At 39.6% G+C, this 24,315-nt stretch overlaps 1 protein-coding gene across 5 annotated transcripts in view; it reads right to left on the bottom strand.

Annotated features, from left to right (window-relative positions):
• Nucleotides 1-24,315, bottom strand: part of GALK2 (galactokinase 2) — a 186,577-nt gene that overhangs the window by 13,886 nt on the left and 148,376 nt on the right. For all 5 annotated transcript variants that reach the window (XM_036895132.2, XM_036895136.2, XM_036895134.2 and 2 more), the window contains one exon: nt 22,983-23,193. In XM_036895132.2, coding sequence (XP_036751027.2) covers nt 22,983-23,193 — 211 coding nt within the window. The remainder of the gene's footprint in view (nt 1-22,982; nt 23,194-24,315) is intronic.

Raw genomic sequence — 24,315 nt, 5'->3', positions numbered from 1 at the left:
CATAAAACCCTCTATTATAGGAATTCTTGGCAAGAGGGGAAAAAGTGGGCAAACCAAGTAGGTCATCATGCCATAATGAGCCACTGTTACTAAGAAATGTCACCTCCCTTAGAGTGCAGCTGACAGCTCCTTATTGAACTATCTTCTTGTCTGTCTTATCTTCCTGTAGCTTCTATTCTTTGGTCTTTGTTCTGCTCCCCAACATACAGGAACACAAGATAGCCCTTGAGCAACCTGAAGAAAGCTCTCATGTCTTATTTTTTTATAGATTGATGAGGATCCACTATGTGCCAGTTTTAATGCTGAGGGAATAATAGTTAATAAGAAATGTTCTTTTCTCTCAAGAAGTAATAATCTAACAAAAGAAAACAAGTGCTGGTGAGGATATGGAGAAACTGGAACTCTTGTACACTATTCCCAATGAATGGTGCAGCCACTATGAAGGTTCCTCAAAAAATAAAATAGAACTATCATATGATCCCGCAATCTCACCTCCTGGACATATATCCAAAAGAACTGAAATTGGGATCTCAGAGATATTAGCACTCCCATGTTCACTGCAGCCCATCACAGCAGCTAGGGTGGAAGCAAACTAAATATCCACTGATGGATGAATGGATTAAAAAATGTACTATATACATATAATAGAATATTATTCAGCCTTAAAAATGAGGGAAGTTTTCCTCATGTAACTGTAGATTAATGATACCAAAGTTTTTTTAAAAATGAGGGAAATTCTGAAGTATGCAACAATATGGTTAGACCTTGAGGACAACAGGCTAAGTGAAATAAGCCAGACAAGGAAAAACAAGTATGCATAATTCCACTCCTTCGAGGTAGCTAAAATCATCCAATTCACAAAAGTCAAAGGCTGATATGGTAGTTACCAGGTGCTGGGGGATGGTGACTAAGTTACAGTTAAGGAAGGTGAGTAAGCTCTAGTGATCTGCTGAATAACACTGTAGCTATACTCAACAATAACATACTGTACACTCAAAATTTGTTAAGAGGATAGATCTCATGTCAAGTGTTCTTACCACAATAAAAAAATCAAATAAGTCTTTAAATAAAAACAAAGTAATAGTTTACTACAGAGAAATCATTAAATAAGAATATTAAAGAGCAACAGATGCTAAGGCAGCTCCCAGCTAAAGTAGAGGCACAAAGTCAAGAGGGTGTCCTGATCTGGGTTAACCTGAGACAAAGACTTGAGAGCAGGTAGCAGAAATCCAGAAAGCAGGCACAAAGGAGTAAGGAAGGTGAGATGGGAAAGAAGAAAGCCAATATGGAGTGCTTAGTCAGCAGGGGCTACGGACAATGGAGGTCCAAATGCTCAGGGGTCTCTCTCTGAAGAATCATGTAGAACATGCCTCAACATTGGGCCGCCAGAGGATGGGAAGGCTTGGCATTCATCCACAGACACTGCCACTGTCACCCCCAGGTGAGTTAATTTCTCCATGAGGGCATGCCTGAGGGGCACAGCTGCCTCCAGTGACTTTGGACACTGCCCCAGGACAGCAAAGAAGAGACGTTCCACCAGCTGCTAGCTTGACATGGGGTGTAGGCAACACTGCAATCAGGTGGGCCACGGGGATGGGGCAGAGATCATGACCTTCCAGGAAGAGATGGAGCCAGCAGAGTTTAAAAGATGAGTGGGTATCCAGCAAACCAGTTAAAAGGTGAGTTAAGGAGAAAAGAAAAGGTTTGGGAACTTCAGGCAGAAGGAACATCATGAGAAAAGACATGGAGATTAAAAACATGAGGTGCTTTTAAAGAATCTGTAACACTTTGATGTGACTGGAGCACAATGAGGATGAAGAACAGAAGCAACGGGAAACACAATGAAAGAGAAAAGCGAAGCAGCAGACAGAGGCCAGATCATAAGGGCTTTATATTTTCTGCTAAGTAAGGTATTTAACTTGTGTCCTATCGGTAAGTGGTTGACTATTTAGGGTTGCAGCAACTTTTGAGAATAGAAGAAAAGTTATGGACCTTCTACCCAATCTGAATGTGCCAGTATCCCAAATTCTATATACAATAACAATATACACACAGATTCCATAAAGCTACCCTTGGATCCAGGTTAAGAATTCCAGCTAGAAATGAGAAACCATTATAGGTTTTTAGCAATTACATTAGTCAGTACTCTTGTCTATAAACAACAGAAATCTATGCAGACTAAATTAATCAAAAAAGGAATATATTGTAAAGATCTTAGGAAGCTTACAAAATCTATGAGGATTATATATTCCTACTCTCTATTAGAATGTGAGAAAAACAGGCAGAAATTGGGTCAGAAACCAAGGGAAGCAGGCAGTGAAGAACAAAGCAAGCAGCTCCACAGTTTAGATATGACATTGGACTCCAGGTATGTTATCAACAGACACTGTACCCATCAGACTCAAAGCCCCAGACGTAAGTGTGTACCAGGACACCAGGACGAACCCAGGACCCCTGCTCAAGCCCAGGTGACAAGTGACCTGTGTGAGGCAAATCCACCAGAGACAAGACTCTCCCTCTCACCAACACGCAGACACAGATTTCCTTAGGAAAGGGGCCTGGATTCTGGGTAGCCAAAACTATGGCCCCGGCCCCAGCAGCAGGGAGATACTCTTCGCATTTAAACCTTCTCTCTAGCCCAACCACCCAACTTCCCTCACATGACCAGAGTCCAAGCCTTCCCCAAGTATTCCTCTGAGTGCACCTTAGTCTGTATATGCCCTTCTTAAAGGGTCATCCCCCCAGTCTGTCCTCAGAGTCAGTGTGAGTGTAAAGCAGAGCTGGACCATCATCTCCCTCATTCTCAACACAGTGAGTTTATGCATATAGCCTCATATCACCAAACTGCATGAGGGTCATGTGGATATGGAAGAATGCAAAGCATTGATTTTTTAGCTAACAAGCTAAAAAATGATAAATATTTGGGCAATCAGGCTTGGATAAAAACTTCAACTCAGGATAATTAATCAAAACAAAATAAATAAATATGCTGGTCTAAGAGAACTGGAAATCTTTATTACGTAAGTATGTAATTAATCTTTCTGAGACTCATACCCCCAAATACTTTTGCACTGTTTGGGTGAGAAGCTAAAAGCAGTTGTGGCTTTAGGTCTCTTTGCACAATCATGTGGGCTGCACAGTACTGGCCAATTTCTCTGCAAAACAGAAAGCTCCATTGGGCTAAATCAAGATATGGTTCCCAAGAACAGCAATCCAGAGGTGGATGGGAAAACCGCTTCAGAATCCACTCCACAGTCCACTGATCTCCTCTGCAGCAAAATTATAGTAAGTCACTGCTCTGAGGCAAAGAATCTTTGGAATATTTAAGCAGTAGAATGGAAAAACACTATACATCCTCATTGAAGCTGGGCTATGGTTTCAAATTTATTTTCCTAGTGATATTTTTCAGAAATGTGAAATTTCTGAAATGGTTAAGCCCACAAAAAATAAACTGCTGCTTTCAGCCATGTTAGTATCCCATTCCTATACTGCAAGCACTAAATTAAATTAGCATTTTACATTTAAGAGGAAAAAAATATTTAACTACCTGCTTTTAAAAGCAAAACCACTGATCAAAAAAACATACAACCACTTTCATCACAAACCACATTGATCCATGGAAAACTACATTCCAAGAGGCATTTATGAATAATTTCAAATCCACAACATAATGCCATCTTGTCTGTGGAGAGCAACAGCACCCCACATGTTTACAGCTTTCCTTTCTCAGTTTTCCAAGAGCAATAACAGCCTGCACTATCTATGTCATAATAAATTCTACTCCTCTGATCTTGAAACCTCTGCTTTGCTCTGCTGCAGTCACCCTCGCCTGCACTGTACACTCTGGCAACATACTAAACTTCTGTCCACTCCAAGGCCATCCAAATAACAAGACGGAGCCCACTGCTCCCTTCCATTTCATTCTGTATCTGTTTCATTCGGATTTGTATCATCTGAACAACTGGTCTACCTTCTAACTAGTCTCTCTCTCTCTCTCTCTCTCTCTCTCTCTCTCTCTCTCTCTCTCTCTCTCACCTCTACTCAACCTGTACACAGTTGCCATAATAAGCCTCCCAAATCACCAATTTGATTGTGGCATTCCCAAATATTTCATTGCATCAAACACTGGCATATTTTTTTTTTTCAATAAATGAAGGCCCCATATCCCAATCCATCAAGATACACTGAGTCTCCCAGATGTACATAATTCTTTCCTACCTCTGCTGGCACATTTGTGCCACCCTCTGCTTGAGATACCCTATTCTGTCACTGCCTCTCCAAGAGTGGAGGCCCAGCATTGGTATCCTACCCAAACCAGTTCTGCAATTTCCAAATCTCTTTCAGTGTTAGCCCAGATGCTCACATGAGCTAAAAACATTCATCACTAATTACCCTGTGTTCCCTTCTAATTCTAGTTACTACACACTGCTTTAGGAGGGCAGGGACTAAGCTGTCTTCATCTTTACAGCCCCCTTAGAACTTAATAGAGTGTCTTAAGTATAACAGATGCTCATAAATATCATCTTGCTCCATCCCATCAGCAAAGGAAGAATCTGAAGCAGCTTCCCAGTTGAGCCACATTATTATGTTTCTCTCTTTTTCTTGAGGAAACTGCTTTCCCATTAACTTCCCAGAACTTCCCTAAAACTTTGTTCTTGGAAAAACTGAAAGGGGCAGACAAGACCCAAGTCATTTGAAAAGGAGCTTAGGGAGCTGGGGAGGAGTCTTGGTCATGTGAGGTGAATGAAGGACTATGGAAAACAATGGTCACACTTGCTGAAAGCTGGACTATCTGGTATTTTTACATAAGAGGGAATGAGTTCTTGTCTTTGATGTCTCCTATTAATTGAATTACAGGGAAGGGAAATGTGAGGGAACAAAAACAAGGAGAAGCAAAGGAGAAATCAGTGCTTATCTGAGAAATTAATATATATATCCATCAGAACACTTATTAAGTATTTTATTGTTGTCTTCCTACAAAATGCTAAATAAATGAGGGCAAGGATTATATGCTGGCCTTACTGATTGCCGATGCACATTCCCTAGCACAGCACTTGAATAGTTGGCCCTGAATCCAGTATTTATTGAATAAAGGAATAAAAATTTACTTATATTTACTTATATTACTCATTTACTTAGCTCTATGGTGAAAAACTAGTAGCTTACCAAATTATAAGAATAGTTTAAGCACTGAGAAGCTATGTCATCTGCCATGCAAACGAACCTAACTAGATTACAGAGGTCGGTGCCCAGAGTTTGAAAGGTACACACTGGAGCAGACCAAGAATGTGACCGGGGAAATGGGGAAAGGGCTAGGAATGCGGGAGCTCTGACTTGCGTGCTAAATGTGGCTCTCCTCTTAATTTCCTCATGGCAGGTACGGAAGACAACTCACCTACACCTGGACTTGCCAAAATGCAACATAGCATTAGGGAGATAAAAAGCTGTACTCTCACAAACACCTAATAAGATGTCCCTATTCTCAAGGTGCTTACAATAAAGCCAGTAATATCCTGAAAAGATCAATAAGGATTGCTGCTATTTCATGGAAGCCCATGATTACAAATGTGTTTATGTAGCTCTCTAGGGACCAGGGTGGGAAGTGTGAACACAGGCATAAGTTTGTGGTTTCTCTGTGTCTGTATTTATGTGCTTCCTCATAAACTCTGTGCATACATCAGTCTCTCTCCCTTTATCAGATTCTTTTTCCCTTTTTCTTTGTCCATTGGGCTCCCTTTTGATCTTCATCCTTTTTGTCCCATTTCCCCTATTAGAATAAATGGGGAAATGAAGCTTTTTCTTGCTATTTCTTGAGTTAATTGAACGTAATTTTATATTCTTTGTTCTTAGAACATTTCATAGTTTCTCATTAAAAGACTAAATTATATTGCTTTCCTATGTAGGTGGCCTCTGGTCTTTTTTGCTGTTGCATTCATGGCCCTTGACAGAATAAAGGCTTCCCAACATTAGAGAGGTTATAATGGACTGAGGGTGTTCATTGTTGTGGTCTTTCCCACCCCAATCCCTCCTAAAGACAATATAAGAAACCATCTTCCTAAACTTAAAAACAAAACAAAACAAAAAAAAAGCGAGCGCTTTTTGGAAGTCGTAAAGGGATAGGGACCCCAATACTAGGGAAACAGGGCAGCAAGACCGGTGAGCAGATGCCTGAGGCTGGCGTTGGAGAATAAAGAAAAACGAGCGGACACATTTTACTTTTTTTTTTCTTTTATTTAAATTTTTTTCTTTTTTTTTTTTTTTGTGGTCGTTGTTTTGTTTTCGCGGGTGCTTTTTGGAAGTCTTAAAGGGGCAGGGTGGAACACTTAATCCAGAGGTAGGGAATCCGGGGATCTCTGGGCACCCTAACCCCTGGGCTGCAGGGAGAAGGGAGGCCCCTTACGGAGATAAATAGCCTCCAGGCCGCTCCCCCTCCAACGTGACTCCACCAATTTGAAGCAGAGGCCCTAACCAGGCCATGCCCACAGCAACAGCGAAGATAAACTCCATAGCAGCCGGGCAGGAAGCAGAAACCCTGTCTGCGCGCAGCTGCCCAGCACAAGCCACTAGAGGTCGCTGTTCTCCCAGGAGAGGAGGGCCACAAACCAACAAGAAAGGAAGTCCTTCCAGCCGTCACTCGTCCCAGTTCTGCAGAATATTCCTATCACCATGAAAAGGCAAAGCTACAGGCAGACAAAGATCACAGAGACAACACCAGAGAAGGAGACAGACCTAACCAGTCTTCCTGACAAAGAATTCAAAATAAGAATCACAAACATGCTGACAGAGATGCAGAGAAATATGCAAGAGAAATGGGATGAAGTCCGGAGGGAGATCAAAGATGCCAGAAAGGAGATTGCAGAAATGAAACAAACTCTGGAAGGGTTTATAAGCAGAATGGATAGGATGCAAGAGGCCATTGATGGAATTGAAACCAGAGAACAGGAACGCATAGGACCTGACACAGAGAGAGATAAAAGGATCTCCAGGAATGAAACAATGTTAAGAGAACTGTGTGACCAATCCAAAAGGAACAACATCCGTATTAAAGGGGTTTCAGAAGAAGAAGAGAGAGGAAAAGAGATGGAAAGTATCTTAGAAGAAATAATTGCTGAAAACTTCCCCAAACTGGGGGAGGAAATAATCGAACAGACCACGGAAATACACAGAACACCCAACAGAAAGGATCCAAGGAGGACAACACCAAAACACATAATAATTAAAATGGCAAAGATCAAGGACAAAGAAAGAGTGTTAAAGGCAGCTAGAGAGAAAAAGGTCACCTATAAAGGAAAACCCATCAGGCTAACATCAGACTTCTCGACAGAAACCCTACAGGCCAGAAGAGAATGGCATGATATATTTAACATAATGAAACAGAAGGGCCTTGAACCAAGGATACTGTATCCAGCACGACTATCATTCAAATATGACAGTGGGATTAAACAATTCCCAGACAAACAAAAGCTGAGGGAATTTGCTTCCCACAAACCACCTCTACAGAACATCTTACAGGGACTGCTCTAGATGGGAGCACTCCTAGAAAGAGCACAGCACAAAACACCCAACATATGAAGAATTGAGGAGGAGGAATAAGAAGGGAGAGAAGAAAAGAATCTCCAGACAGTGTATATAACAGCTCAATAAGCGAGCTAAGTTAGGCAGTAAGATACTAAAGAGGCTAACCTTGAACCTTTGGTAACCACAAATTTAAAGCCTGCAATGGCAATAAGTACATATCTTTCAATAGTTAATGGGCTGAATGCACCAATCAAAAGATATAGAGTAATAGAATGGATAAAAAAGCAAGATCCATCTATATGCTGCTTACAAGAAACTCACCTCAAACCCAAAGACATGTACAGACTAAAAGTCAAGGGATGGAAAAACATATTTCAAGCAAACAACAGCGAGAAGAAAGCAGGGGTTGCAGTACTAATATCAGACAAAATAGACTTCAAAACAAAGAAAGTAACAAGAGATAAAGAAGGACACTACATAATGATAAAGGGCTCAGTCCAACAAGAGGATATAACCATTCTAAATATATATGCACCCAACACAGGAGCACCAGCATATGTGAAACAAACACTAACAGAACTAAAGGGAGATATAGACTGCAATGCATTCATTCTAGGAGACTTCAACGCACCACTCACCCCAAAGGATAGATCCACTGGGCAGAAAATAAGTAAGGACACGGAAGCACTGAACAACACAGTACAGCAGATGGACCTAATAGATATCTATAGAACTCTACATCCAAAAGCAACAGGATATACATTCTTCTCAAGTGCACATGGAACATTCTCCAGAATAGACCACATTTTAGGCCACAAAAAGAACCTCACAAAATTCCAAAAGATTGAAATCCTACCAACAAACTTTTTAGACCACAAAGGCATAAAACTAGAAGTAAACTGTACAAAGAAAGCAAAGAGGCTCACAAACACATGGAAGCTTAACAACACGCTCCTAAATAATAAATGGATCAATGACTAAATCAAAATGGAGATCCAGCAATATATAGAAACAAATGACAACAACAACACTAAGCCCCAACTTCTGTGGGACGCAGCAAAAGCAGTCTTAAGAGGAAAGTATATAGCAACTCAAGCATATTTAAAAAAGGAAGAACAATCCCAAATGAATGGTCTAATGTCACAATTATTGAAATTGGAAAAAGAAGAACAAATGAGGCCTAAGGTCAGCAGAGGGAGGGACACAATAAAGAACAGAGAAGAAATAAATAAAATTGAGAAGAATAAAACAATAGCAAAAATCAATGAAACCAAGAGCTGGTTCTTCGAGAAAATAAACAAAATAGATAAGCCTCTAGCCAGACTTATTAAGAGGAAAAGAGAGTCAACACAAATCAACAGTATCAGAAACAAGAAAGTAAAAATCACGACGGACCCCAGAAAAATACAAAGAATTATTAGAGAATACTATGAAAACCTATATGCTAACAAGCTGGGAAACCTAGGAGAAATGGACAACTTCCTAGAAAAATACAACCTTCCACGATTAACCCAGAAAGAAACAGAAAATCTAAACAGACCAATTACCAGCAACGAAATTGAAACGGTAATCAAAAAACTACCAAAGAACAAAACCCCCGGGCCAGATGGATTTACCTCAGAATTTTATCAGTCATACAGGGAAGACATAATATCCATTCTCCTCAGAGTTTTCCAAAAAATAGAGGAGGACGGGACACTCCCAAACTCATTCTATGAAGCTAACATCACCCTAATACCAAAACCAGGCAAAAACCCCACCAAAAAAGAAAACTACAGACCAATATCCCTGATGAACGTAGATGCAAAAATATTCAACAAAATATTAGCAAACCGAATTGAAAAATACAGCAAAAGGATCATACACCATGACCAAGTGGGATTCATCCCAGGGATGCAAGGATGGTACAACATTCGAAAGTCCATCAACATCATCCACCACATCAACAAAAAGAAAGACAAAAACCACATGATCATCTCCATAGATGCTGAAAAGGCATTTGACAAAGTTCAACATCCACTCATGATAAAAACTCTCAGCAAAATGGGAATAGAGGGCAAGTACCTCAACATAATAAAGGCCATCTATGATAAACCCATAGCCAACATTATATTGAACAGCGAGAAGCTGAAAGCATTTCCTCTGAGATCGGGAACTAGACAGGGATGCCCACTCTCTCCACTGTTATTTAACACAGTACTGGAGGTCCTAGCCACGGCAATCAGGAAAAACAAAAATATACAAGGAATCCAGATTGGTAAAGAAGAAGTTAAACAGTCACTATTTGCAGATGACATGATACTGTACATAAAAAACCCTAAAGACTCCACCCCAAAACTACTAGAACTGATATCGGAATACAGCAAAGTTGCAGGATACAAAATCAACACACAGAAATCTGTGGCTTTCCTATACACTAACAATGAACCAACAGAAAGAGAAATCAGGAAAACAACTCCATTCACAATAGCATCAAAAAAAATAAAATACCTAGGAATAAACCTAACCAAGGAAGTGAAAGACTTATACTCTGAAAACTACAAGTCACTCCTAAGAGAAATTAAAGGGAACACTAACAGATGGAAACTCATCCCATGCTCGTGGCTAGGAAGAATTAATATCGTCAAAATGGCCATCCTGCCCAAAGCAATATACAGATTTGATGCAATCCCTATGAAACTACCAGCAACATTCTTCAATGAACTGGAACAAATAATTCAAAAATTCATATGGAACCACCAAAGACCCCGAATAGCCAAAGCAATCCTGAGAAAGAAGAATAAAGTAGGGGGGATTTCACTCCCCAACTTCAAGCTCTACTATAAAGCCATAGTAATCAAGACAATTTGGTACTGGCACAAGAGCAGAGCCACAGACCAATGGAACAGACTAGAGAATCCAGACATTAACCCAGACATATATGGTCAATTAATATCTGATAAAGGAGCCATGGACATACAATGGCGAAATGACAGTCTCTTCAACAGATGGTGCTGGCAAAACTGGACAGCTACATGTAGGAGAATGAAACTGGACCATTGTCTAACCCCATATACAAAAGTAAACTCAAAATGGATCAAAGACCTGAATGTAAGTCATGAAACCATTAAACTCTTGGAAGAAAACATAGGCAAAAACCTCTTAGACATAAACATGAGTGACCTCTTCTTGAACATATCTCCCCGGGCAAGGGAAACAACAGCAAAAATGAATAAGTGGGACTATATTAAGCTGAAAAGCTTCTGTACAGCAAAAGACACCATCAATAGAACAAAAAGGAACCCTACAGTATGGGAGAATATATTTGAAAATGACACATCCGATAAAGGCTTGATGTCCAGAATATATAAAGAGCTCACATGCCTCAACAAACAAAAAACAAATAACACAATTAAAAAATGGGCAGAGGAACTGAACAGACAGTTGTCCAAAAAAGAAATACAGATGGCCAACAGACACATGAGAAGATGCTCCACATCGCTAATTATCAGAGAAATGCAAATTAAAACTACAATGAGGTATCACCTCACACCAGTAAGGATGGCTGCCATCCAAAAGACAAACAACAACAAATGTTGGCGAGGCTGTGGAGAAAGGGGAACCCTCCTACACTGCTGGTGGGAATGTAAGTTAGTTCAACCATTGTGGAAAGCAGTATGGAGGTACATCAAAATGCTCAAAACAGACCTACCATTTGACCCAGGAATTGCACTCCTAGGAATTTACCCTAAGAATGCAGCAATCAAGTATGAGAAAGATCAGTGCACCCCTATGTTTATCGCAGCACTATTTACAATAGCCAAGAATTGGAAGCAACCTAAATGTCCATCGATAGATGAATGGATAAAGAAGAGGTGGTACATATACACAATGGAATACTACTCAGTCATAAGAAAAGGGCAAATCCAACCATTTGCAGCAACATGGATGGAGCTGGAGGGTATTATGCTCAGTGAAACAAGCCAAGCGGAGAAAGAGAAATAACAAATGATTTCACTTATCTGTGGAATATAAGAACAAAGGAAAAACTGAAGGAACAAAACAGCAGCATATTCACACAACTCAAGAATGGACTAACAGGTACCAAAGGGAAAGGGACTGGGGAGGATGGGTGGGTAGGGAGGGATAAAGGTGGGGGAGAAGTAGGGGGGTATTAAGATTAGCATGCATGGGGGGGTAGGAGAAAAGGGAGAGCTGTACAACACAGAGAAGGAAGTAGTGATTCTACAACATTTTGCTATGCTGATGGACAGTGACTGTAAACGGGTTTATAGGGGGGACCTGGTAAGGGAGAGCGTAGTAAACATAATATTCATCATGTAAGTGTAGATTAGTGATACCAAAAAAAAAAAAAAAAAAAAAGGCAGTTCCTGTGCAGTAACCTCCAATGAATTCTACACAAGAGTATAAAGGGCATATAAAAGTGTAGGCAAAGGGTCTGTTTGTGTTTATACAGAGGATCAAAGCCTAATTGGGCTACCCCGAAAATGAACTAAGATACGATATGAAAGGAACTTCCAACATCAGCACTCTCTGGAAGACTCATGCCAGAAGATGATCATCAAAAAACCCCAACAAAGATCCACGCACTGCTACAGCTGTAGATGCACTCATCCCACCAGTTCCTGGATGTGCCATGGGAATGAGGAAGGAGATATCTAAGCTGGCCTGTGCATACAGTAAAACAACAAATTTGACTGGATCTATCCTGTTGGAACTCAATCAAGAATTAGGAGAAGTGCAAATTGGAGCGCTCCAAAATCTTACAACTACAGACTATTTACTGTTAAAAGAACATATGGGATGTGAACATTCCCCAGGAATGGGTTGTTTTAATTTGTCTGATTTCTCTCAGACTCTTCAAGTTCAGTTGGACAATATCCACCATATCATAGATAAGTTTTCACAAATGCCTAAGGTGCCTAACTGGTTTTCTTGGTTTCACTGGAGATGGCTGGTAATTACAGATATGCTTTGGTTACGTAACTATACTCCTATTATGTTAATGTGTGTGCGCAATTTAAGTAGTAGCTTAAAACCTATACATGCTGAAGTTACTCTACAAGAAGATATGTCAAAGAAATAATCAATCTTCCCATGTTTTCTTCTGCCTGCTACTTCTATAGCTTTTCTTCTTCCTTCCTAATTACAACCCTTAAATAGAATTCGTGCCTCATATCAAATTTACCGAGTATCATAATTCTTCCAAGTGGTAAAGATACCTCAAGACAAATGCTGGGCATAGAAGCTACAGGGCATAAATATGCAAAGAAATAAAAAGCTAACCATTTCAAACAATAAGGCTTCTCTCTCACTTACCAACCTTACATTTCCCTGTATGGCCCCGGAAGATGACTGGTTAGCCAGAGACGGGTAAGATTCCTCAAGGGAGGAACAACCTAAGACAGGCACAGTCACAGGGGGGTCATCAGGTGAGAAATTGGGGATCAACAGAGGTGAGGCTTAGAACCTCACCCCCCCATTCTGAGAGAAATATTCTGCATACGTGGATGTTTTATTGCCCTTGTCTAGCTTGGATTAACACATAGTCTACAGGCACACACTTGATCATCTACATTTGCTCTCTTACAACACTAAACTATGTTTTCTACCTTTATCTTGCATCTACCTACCACTTCAGCATTTTATTAAAAATAATAATAATAAAGAGAGAAATGTGGTATCCACATATAAATCAAGTATAAAAATCAAATGAGTATTCATATTTGAACTGACTGTTTATAGTTCATAATGCATGAGCAAAACCGAAGGTTTCTGTGATGGCTGCCCTTGTACTGTTCACCATGTAAGAACTCATTCACTATGTAAGAATTTGTTCTCCATGTAAAAACTTGTTTGTTATCCCTCAGAAGATTGGAGACTGACGAAAATTAGGCTTGGGGTGGATTAATGATTGTGCATTGAGCATTGACTCCCCTATACAGAATTTTATTGTTGTTAACAACCATTTGATCAATAAATATGAGATATGCCCTCACAAAAAAAAAAAAGTATACACTTCCAGTGGTAAAATAATAAGTAACCGGGATGTAATGAATATAGTCAAGATATTGTAACAGCTTGGTATGGTGATAGCTGGTACCTAGAATTGTCATGTATATAAGTGTTGAATCACTATGTTGTATACCTGAAACTAATGTAATGTAATACTGTGTGTCAACTACCCTTCAATAAAAAAATAATTATCTACAAAAAAAAAAAAAGCAGCTTTGTATACAAAGAAAATATGTACTTATATGGAAACCTAAAAATGTGAAAAAGAAAACAAAAGTAGCAAAAAATAAAAACTGGCGTAACAAGCTTGAGGCCTCTTAGGTAGGTGAAGACTATAGAGGGTGTTTTCCTAATCCAAACGAGCAGAGGGTCGTTAGGGTTCACACTAATGTCAGCTGTCTTCATATCTGCAGAAGCCTCATTCTATTCAAACCAGAATGTCTAATAAATTCACGTCTGACTCTGATAATTTCACCTCTCAGAAGGTAGGGATACATCCATGGTAAATTCAAGCAAAGGGAATACTGAATAACATCACGTTATGTATCCTAGACTTAAGAAAAATACATACTTAAAGTTTAGAAACTGTCCTTTTTCTCTCCTTTCCTTTACGAAGCAGTACGAATGACAGGGTCAGCAAGTCCAGAGTCAAAGAGGCATTTGGGGCTGAGGAGGAGGCCAGGACTACAGGGTCAGCGCCAAGGAGGCCAGCAGGGCTGGGACCAAGGTGGTGGTCAGGACAGAGCAACCCAGGGGAACCGGCAATGTTTCCTTCACACCAAGGAGGCAGCTGGGGTGAAGAAGGTAGCTGGCAGGGTCAGGAGACCATGTATACATACATATGTACATACATATATATCAAATAGGAATGATGGAAGGCATGTATTTATCATGTTTCAAAGGTCCTAGCTGGGGCACCAGGGGCCATTGCAGCTCATGTGCAGAGTCACTTGTCTGCTGCCTCACTTCATTGGCATAAAACACTAAGCCAGGCCCATAGCGCTCCAGGTCCTCCTGGCCCCTTCCTTCAGCCTCTCTGACTCTTGGGCCAGGCAGACGTTTAGCTTCTCCTACAGGATACAGGTATCATCACAGCTGGAGGTTTAGAGGTGGAGCAATTCTGACCCTGGTTCCAGTCCGTCCTCTTGGGTTCCAGCTTGTTCTTGCATACAGAATGGCATGTGGTCAAATCCCTTTCTCCAACAGACCCGTGACTAATAAAGCCCCAAACCATAGAGTGGCTAAGCCTGTAGAGAGAGGGCTCTGAAGTCAGACTTCATGGGTCTGAATTCCAACTCTGCTGCTTTTAGCTGTGTGAACTTGGCAAGTTATTTAATTGTTCTGTGCTTTGGTTTCCTCTTGTGTAAAACAGCAAAATATTGGAACCTACCTTACAGGATATGTCTACTAGCAAAATCATCTAAAGCCAGTCTTTATCATTTATGTTCCTCTAAATAACACCTATATAACCTGTGCTACTTTTATTTCACTTACATAGATTTGAAATGTTTTAAGGAAAAGTCCATATACGAATTGAAAGACCATTGTTAAAAATGTCGAGATGCAAAATAGAATGTTCTGTTGGCTGGAAAACCTTGGTATCAACTCTTTGTTTACAGAATGAAAAGGGGGCTATTCAACATCATTAATTACAGTTTTGTCAAAAAATAGAAACGTAATTAGCACTGTAATGGCCAATGCATTTACCCAGCACTTTTAAGCGGAATTTCAAACAAACAACACCCACCATAAACTTTATTGCCCAAGAGCTGCCTAACTTTGGGATTCTGACTATCATATCTCAATAGTGTGAATAGATTAGGAGGGTGGGGGGAGGGCAGAAGAAGGAATGGTGATGCATCAGTATATGAATGTGTGTCTGAATCTGTTTATGACAGTTTACAGCCTTGAAAAAGACTGTTTCATGCAGGTACTCTAAACAAGAGGACAAGCATACTAAATGTTTTAAAAGTACTTAGAACAGCGCTTGGCACACAATAAGTGCTCACTGCTAGTTGTTGTTAATATCATTATTATTATTAATGTACATGAACAGATTTTTTTAAAGGCTAGATATAACCACCCTTTAACTAGACTTTGGGTGCATTATTGAATTGGCCTCCTACCCATGACTTCTCCATGTGGATAGACGAAATGAACTCATTTGTTCATTTAGTGAACATTTGCTGGGTACTCCAGAAATACAGAGATGGACAAAACAAGGATCCTTTTTCAAGGATACAAATACTGTGGGAATATGGTGCTTCATGGCTCACCTTTAGATGCTGTGACTTTCAGGATTTACATGTGGGAAATGCTTTTGTTTTTTTGTATGTGGGAAGTACTGGGAAAGTTACATTATAGTAACTACTGTATGTGTGTGTCCTGTGAGACCAGAAAAGTTGTTTCTAGCTTGCTTTCATAGGTGTGGGTCCCTAGAGTCTATAGGGCTGTGTTCAGGAAGGTAGGTGTCCCCTTCTTCCTTCCCTGCATCCATGAAGCTGAAGGTGAAGTCTCAATACACAAGGACAACCCTTCCTAGAGAGGACTATGTCTCTTCTTCGGGAAACAGCATCTGACAGACAGCAATGTTTGGTTTCATGGTCTAACTCTCTACCACAACCTCTATGCCAGTCCTGCCCAAATCGCATTAACACGAATCACTTGGGGAACTTGAGGGTTTGAAGGTACAGAGTATGAAGAGGTGGTCGCTGCAGAGGTTCATTCTGAGCCTGCCTCAGTCCAAGATGGCCACATGTATTTAAAACTACTGCAAGGGTCAACTCCTCCTTAGAATGTACCTTCAGAATTTGTTTCATCTTAGCTCTCTTAAAACTTTCACACAAAGGAATAAAAATTCAAAATTCTCCTACCTTTGTAGCTCCAGAACAGCCTCAGGAGCCAGAAACAATGCCACCATTATTACTGAGATTCTGAGCTCTGGCCTGCCCATCAGGGATGTAGGCACAGGCAAGTACATGGTACACATCACCAGTATGATTCCAACATGCTTACAACGCTGCTGCTATAGAAGGTGAGAGCTTTAAGATGCCATGTCTTTAAAATCATACTTAATAAGTTATATTCTCATTCATTTGTAGTTCCTTAAATATTTGAAAAAGGAAGGCAAACCAATGAATAGTGATATATAATGCACCCATCTAAAAAAGGAACAGGAAAACCCAGGAAGTCAGCATTATGCCCAGATGATCCCATTTTTCCTAGAAAATAAAGAATCTTCACTCCTGGCATGATCCTGCTCTCTGTGCCAGACAGACGAGAAGTCAACAGGAGCTGAGCTGCAAAAAGAGACCAAGCAGAAAGGGAAAGGAAGAAGGGCTAAGTGGAAGCAAATTTTTCCCACACTTGACTTCCAAAACAATTTAAAGCATATCTTTTGTGCATAACAAAAAATTATTTGATTTAGTCTTTTGTACTTTATTTCATAAGAATCTATTATCTTACAAAAATGAAAACAGACAAAACTGAAAGTCTCATTCTACTTGGCCTTAAAAGTCCATCTGTGGGTAAAATTGCAGTACTTCCAGAATCTCTCATCTGGCGTTAGTGCATCTCCATATCAATAGATGTGTCCAAGGGGTGGAGAGAAGTAGTCCATCTCCATATCAATAGGTGATTACAAGGGTCAGGGGAGCAAGGGTATATCTAGACCAGAGAGGTTTGGTTGGGCCCCTTTTTGCAGCCAGGTGGTGAGAGACATGGGCAAGCAGAAGTGGACTGTCACTATTTTCAGATGACATGATATGATATTTAGAAAACCCTAAAAACTCCATCAAAAATCTATTAGAAATAATAATTCAGCAAACTTGCAGGATATGAAACCAATATACAGAAATCTGCTGCGTTTATATACTAACAATGAACTAGCAGAAAGAGAAATCAGGAAAATAACTCCATTTACAATTGCATCAAAAGGAATAAAACATCTAGGAATAAACCTATCCCAGGCAGTGAAAGACCTTTACTCTGAAAACTGTAAGACACTCATGAGAGAAATTGAAGAGAACATAAATAAATGACAATGTATCCTATGCTAATGGATAGGAAGAATTAATATTGTCAAAATTGCCATCCTGACCAAAGCAATTTACAAATTCAATACAATCCCTATCAAAATATCAATGGCATTTTTCAATGAACTAGGGCAAATAATCCTAAAATTTATATGGAACCACAAAAAACATTGAATAGCCAAAGCAATCTTGACGAAGAGGAACAAAGTCATGCTCCTCGACTTTAAGCTATACTATAAAGCTACAGTAATCAAAACTGCATAGTACTGGCAGAAGAACAGACACATAGGTCAATGGAATAGGATAGAGAGCCCAGAAATAAACCTATGCCTATATGGTCACATAATATATAACAAAGGAGGCAAGAATATACCATGGAAAAGACAGTCTCTTCAGTAACTGGTGTTGGGCAAACTGGACAACACCACACACTAGAATGAAACCAGATTACTACCTTACACCATAGTGGATTAAAGGCCTTAACATAAGACGTGAAACCATAAAACTCTTAGAAGAAAACATACACAAAAATCTCCTGAACATAAATAAGCATGAGTAATGTTTTTCTGGACACACTTCCTGGGCAAGGGAAAAAAAAGCAAATAAAAAAGTGGGGCTACATCAACTAAGAAGCTTGTGCAGCAAAGGAAACAACAAAACAAAAAGGCAACCTACACTATGGGAGAATACATTCATAAGTGATCCATCTAAAAAAGGGTTATACATAAAGAACTCATGCAACTCAACAGGAAAAAAACAAATAACCCAATTAAAAATGCGCAGAGGACCTAAACAGACATTTTTCCAAAGAAGACATACAGATGGCCAACAGGCACATGAAAAGATGCTCTACATTGCTAATCATCAGGGACATGCAAATCAAAACCACAATGAAATATCACCCCACACCAGTCAGAATAATGGCCACTAACCAAAAGACAAGAAATAACAAGTGTTGGTAAGGACGTGGAGAAAACGGAACCCTCCTATGCTGTTGGAGGGAATGTAGCATGGTGTAGCCACTATAGAAAGCAGTATGGAGGTTCCTCAAAAACTAAAAATAGAAATAACATAAGACCTTCTAATTCCACTTGTAGGAATTTACCTGAAGAAAAAAAAATCTCTGATTTGAAAGATATATGCACCCCTATGTTTGCTGCCACATTATTTACAATAGTCAAGATATGGAAGCAACCTAAGTATCTATCAATAGATGAATGGGTCAGGAAGATGTGGTATACATATACAATGGAATATAATTCAGCTATAAAAAGAAAGAAATCCTGCCACTTTGGATAACATGGAGGGACTTGGAGGGTATTATGCTAAGTGAAATGAGCCAATCTGAGAAAAATAAATACCATATGATTTCACTTACATGTGGAATCTCAAAACAAAACAAAATAAAGAAAACAGCAAAAGACTCATAGAGACTGATAAATGACTGATGGTTACCATGGGGGAGGGGTTGGGATGCATGGGTGAAATAGGTGGAGATAAAGAGGCACAAAAATCTCAGTTATAACATAAATTAATCATGGGATGAAAGTACAGCATAGAGAATATAGTTAATAGTTCTGTAACATCTTTCTACGTTGACAGTAACTACCTTAGTTGGGGTAAGCATTTAATAATGTATGTAACTGTTGAATCACTATGTTGTACACTTAAAACCAATATAACATTGTGTATCAACTACACATCAATTAAAACAAAGATAAAAAAACTAAGAATCATATTTTTTAAAGGATTAGGAGGAACATTTGCTTAAGGTCTTAGACCAACCAAAGCACAAACTCAGAAGGAACAGGGCAAAGATACAAAAGGATTTTGATCCTTAAAGTTAAAATTGAGTTTCAAGAGACTTCAACTAGAAATTTAGCTGAGGTTAGATGTTTGGATTCAGAGGGTAGATCAAGTGATATTAACCTAGAAGACTCTGGAATCCCACAGAATAATTTATGTTCAGTTTTTTAAAATTTCATCATTCCAAAAGCAAAAAGGGAAACCCTTTGGAAATAACAGAATTACAGAATGGATTCATTTTTCAACATAGACTTTTTGAGGGCAAACAAAACATAAGTAAATTATAAAAAGTGATGCAAGTGGGTCAGTAAGGAAGTTGTTTTAATTAGAGGTAAGATAAAGCATGCATCATTTTTACAGAAACAAATAATTATTCTTTGGGAGGAAAAACTTAAACATACACATAAACAGCAGTGTATGTACTATGGTTAGGACATTATCCTTTGTTTTCCAAGGTTTTCTGGGAAATGAGCTTACTCCCAAAAGATGCTTAAAAAGGAGGGGGGAGAAAGACAGGCAGATGCAAAGAAAAAGGAACACAGATACAGAGAAAGAGAACAAGCTATGGATTGAAAAGCTTAAGGAAAAGATAAGGATTATATTGAGCTTTTAAGGTAGATAGGAACTACATTCAGAAAAGAAGAAAGTTCCAGTCAGAAAAGAGCAGTGATGTGCAGGATTGAAGGCCAAGGTGCACTTGGTAAGTGGAATGGTTCAGCCAAAACAGCAAGGTCCACCTGGGCTTGCTTGGGCTCAAAAGAGAAACAGGACACAGCAGAACAGAGTTAAGACAAAACTGAGGAGAAATTTAACATCCATGTTAAGGAATATAGGCAATGAGGTAATGGTGAGCCTCTGAAGGTCTCTGAGCTAAGAAGTGACAGCATGAAAAGATGGTTTTAAAATCATTTGATGGTGATTGTCTCAATGTATCTTAAGGCTTCTTCGCCTCTTAACCAAAACTCCCAAATCTAATTATACAGTCTGCATTTTTACCTGACCGGTATCTCTATTTAGATGCTTTGCCCTATCACCAAACTATATGTGTATATATACACACATATATACACATACATACATTTATACACACTCATCATATTGCCTCCCAAATCATTTCCCATACTATAATTCCATAACTTTCCCAACATCCACACCTTGACCTTCCCTATCTTCTGCTTTCTTTCCTCCCTCCTTTCCTTCCTAATCACAGGTAATCACGAAATCCAACTGAACTCTCCTTTACCATCTTGAGAAGCTATCCATTGCAATATCCACCATCAATCTCCTATTTCAGGCTGTCATGAGATGGACAATAGAACAATAGTCTCCTGTTTGGCATCCCTTTAGCCAGTATTTTTGACATCCAATTCATACGTCACAATACTTCTTGGCACATGTTTTCAAGTACTCCACTCCTCATGTCTCTATGTCTTTGCTCAGGCTCTACTCTCTGCCTAGAATGGCCTGTCACCTCTCTCAGCCTGGGAAGTCTGTAACTTTCTTTTAAGATCCAGCTCAAATTTAAGCCACATTCTCTAGGCATTTAGTCACTCTCTTCCATATTCTCAGGACTCTTGTTAAATACTTTATTATAGCAGATTTTATTTTCTGTGATTTTTATGTGGTACTCTCCCCTGTTAGACACTAGGTCACTGCTTTCTTGTATCCCAGCATCCAGCATAATACCCAGTGAAGTCAATATACATTTGCTGAATTAAAAAGACTGGACAATGTCTTAAGGCAAAGGATAAAGGCTATTCCCTTGGATATTCTCCCTATCTGAAGCTCTACACAACTTCTTCATTCAATAAACACTCTATTACTCCCCCATTACTCATAAAACACATATACACAAAGTATTTAACAAGGCTGTTGGTGATCTGGGCCTACCTACAAACTCAGACTGATATATCAGTCACCACTCTATACATTATTTTCAAGAAACACTCAACTATCTGTAGTTCTCTGAACATGTAATTCTCTCTCACCCCTCTCTGCCTCTGTACCTGCTGCTTTGTCTGCCTGGAAGTCTTTCTGCTTGTCCACCAAGAAATTCCTCTTTATTCTCTAACATTTGTCTGGTTACTATCTCCTAGTAAAGCCAGCTCTGATTTCTTTCTTTTCTCGTCTCCCTAGACTCAGGTACACCTCCATCACCACATGCATTACTCTGCTGGATAAGCTTTTTCTGTATTTGTTTCCACCACTATGTAAACTCCTTGTGGATCTAACCCTGTTAGGTTTAACTTCTGGGTTCCCAGTGCTCAGCCTGGGTCGAGAGGAGGGGGAAGAGATGGAAGAAGAAATAACAAAGATAGCTGACATTTATGAGCATCTCCACTACCAAACATTACATAGATTGCTCCTTTGAAGGAGGCATTCCTATTATACCTATTTCAAAGTAAAAATAAGACAGGAAGATTAAGAACTTGCAAATCTATTCACAAATCTAGTAAGTGAAGAAGCCAAGAGTTTATTTCAGGCAGTCTGGCTAACGCCTTTCTGGAGTGAAGATTGGCAAATTTTTCTGCAAAGGGCCAGAGAGTAAATAGTTTAGGTTTTGTGGGCTATTCGATCTCTATCACAACTACCCAACTCCACTGTTACAGTGCAAAGCAGCCATAGCCACCGTACGGTTGTGTTCCAGTAAGTTTATTTTATAACAACAGATGGCAAGTCTGATTAAGCCTGTAAGCCAATTTGCTCATCCAGTTCTAGAGACTAAATAAATGTTCATCAGATTAAAATGGATCTACCAATTTTGGAGAAACAAAAAACCTTGTCCCTGCCTTCAAATGAAGTATCTTATTCTAAAGCTGTCAGTAGTTGCTGCCTTTAAGACATTATTTGCAGGCAAACCCACTTAAGGCACTCAATAACCAGTTGTAGAACTGAATGAACTGAATGGGGTGGGGTAGGAATGGGACCATGAGGCTGATGTCTGTGCTGAGCTCCCAACCCCCAGCTCTACCATAGGAAACTACTGGATGTTAGCTAGATGTTCCTGCTCCCAGCATTGATTTCCCACAAATAAACAACCTTTACTTCCAAGAAGAGAAGCCATCCCAAGGCCCCATCCTATACCTCCAAACTTTACCTAGCCTTCATCTCAGGCATCTCATGTTATCAAAATCTCTTGAAAGCAGCAGACACATGGGAAAAGCTTCCACAATGAAGTGGGCCACAAGTTTCAATCCAAGCAGTGAAGACTTCCTGGAGTTCCAGTGTTATTTCATAACAGTAATGAGCACTGAGCTAACCTAGACCTTTTGATAGACATAGCACAATAATCAGAAAAATGTGTGTGAAAAAAAGATGAAAAAAGAGAAGCCTTTTCAATTTTGAACTTTGTGAGGGCAGAACCATGTATTATTCATCTTGCCTAGCCAGAATACCTGGCATATACCAGATGCAGAAATGTTTGCTGATGAATGAATGAATGAATTTAATGAAGCCAAGAACCTAGATAATTAAGTTTGCCAAAACACACGCATTCTCCAGATCCCCCCAATCATGCTTCAATGTCAGTAAGAGCCATAGGAAAGTTGGAAACATCCCAGCTATGAGTGCAGGAACATCCCATTCCCCTAACTTTCTCAGTAGACTCACCATCTTGAGTGTTTGGACTCAGGATTTGGGTCCGGAGTTCCTGTAGGCTAATTCCCAGACACCTGCAGACCTCCTCGGGGCTATAAGGCTCAGTGTGAAGGGCATCCTCTGTGATCAACAGCATTTCTTCCAGACTGACCCCTAGTTTGGCCTGTACCTCCTCCAGCTGCAGTACTTCATCCCATTGCAAGCCTTTGTGCTTAGCCAGGAGCTGCAAGTTCAAGATAGTAGTTTTCATTTCAGAAATAGATACGAACTATTTTAATTAGCCAAATTCAACTTTAAGCTTTTATTCATTTTTCTTCATTCAACCTATCCACATTTTCCACTATTGCTTGAAAATGCGCACTGGGTTCATTCAGATGTTTGGAATTAAACATGCTTGTGTGACACTCACAGGCTAGCTAAGTATTTTCCTTATAAAAAAAATGAATCCCCCCACTGATTTTTTTTCTCCTGTCACCGCTTTCCCTAAGGACAATTTCTTTGAATATTTTTGTTCTTTTATCCCTATTTAGTTCATCCTTAATACACCATTCTATAAATTCTACAGAAAATGACTCAAATCTCATGTGACCTGGGTCCTGAGGTGGATACTGTATGCCTAATTTCATTAGAGCACTTCCTGTTTACCACATGACTCTTTGAAAAATGGCTAATGAGTTTAAGTATCTGGGCATTTGGAGTAAAGCCCCAGAGTTTAAATGAAAACCTCATTGGCGACCTTATGAAAAACCGCTTCATTAGGTCACTGGTCATAGTACAGCTGTCTGTTTCTCCACCCTCAAAGAAAGATTTTGGCTTCCAATTGCATTCTGAGGCATCTCTCGGTCTGAAGAGAGGGTTAAGTACAAACCAAACCTTTGTAACCAGGGCTACACCCGGCACCTCCAATCCAGGACATGTTTCCTTTATTCTCCCAAATCACTGACTGAGCCCTTCAGAGCAGGTGACAAAGCAATGAAGATACCTCTCCTCCCAGGGTCTACAAAAGTCATTCCCAGGGTGTGAGGCAGGTGCAGACAGTACAGACAGCAAAAAGCAGCAAGCAAAAGAAAGGAAAATTAGTCTTCAAGGAAATGTGCATCTGATTTATTCTTCTATTATGCTGATGATTTGAGTTTCTTTCTTTTTGACAGGAAGCAGGGTTTACCAAAAGACTATTGTGCTTTAGTTAGGGCCACTCACTTCTGAATGTCAGTAACAGAAGTTCTTATATTCATGAGTCCTTTTTTAAAAACTCTGACTCATACATTGGAAAGGAGTTAATAATTTTAAGGCAGAAATGGGAAAAGAGACAATAGAATTATAGTTTTCTGTTCAATTATTTCAC

The sequence above is a fragment of the Manis pentadactyla genome, chromosome 11 (assembly GCF_030020395.1).
Source record: "Manis pentadactyla isolate mManPen7 chromosome 11, mManPen7.hap1, whole genome shotgun sequence".
Classification (NCBI taxonomy): domain Eukaryota; kingdom Metazoa; phylum Chordata; class Mammalia; order Pholidota; family Manidae; genus Manis; species Manis pentadactyla.
Note: the sequence above shows the minus strand (reverse complement) of the source record. Positions and strands in the feature narration are given on the sequence as shown.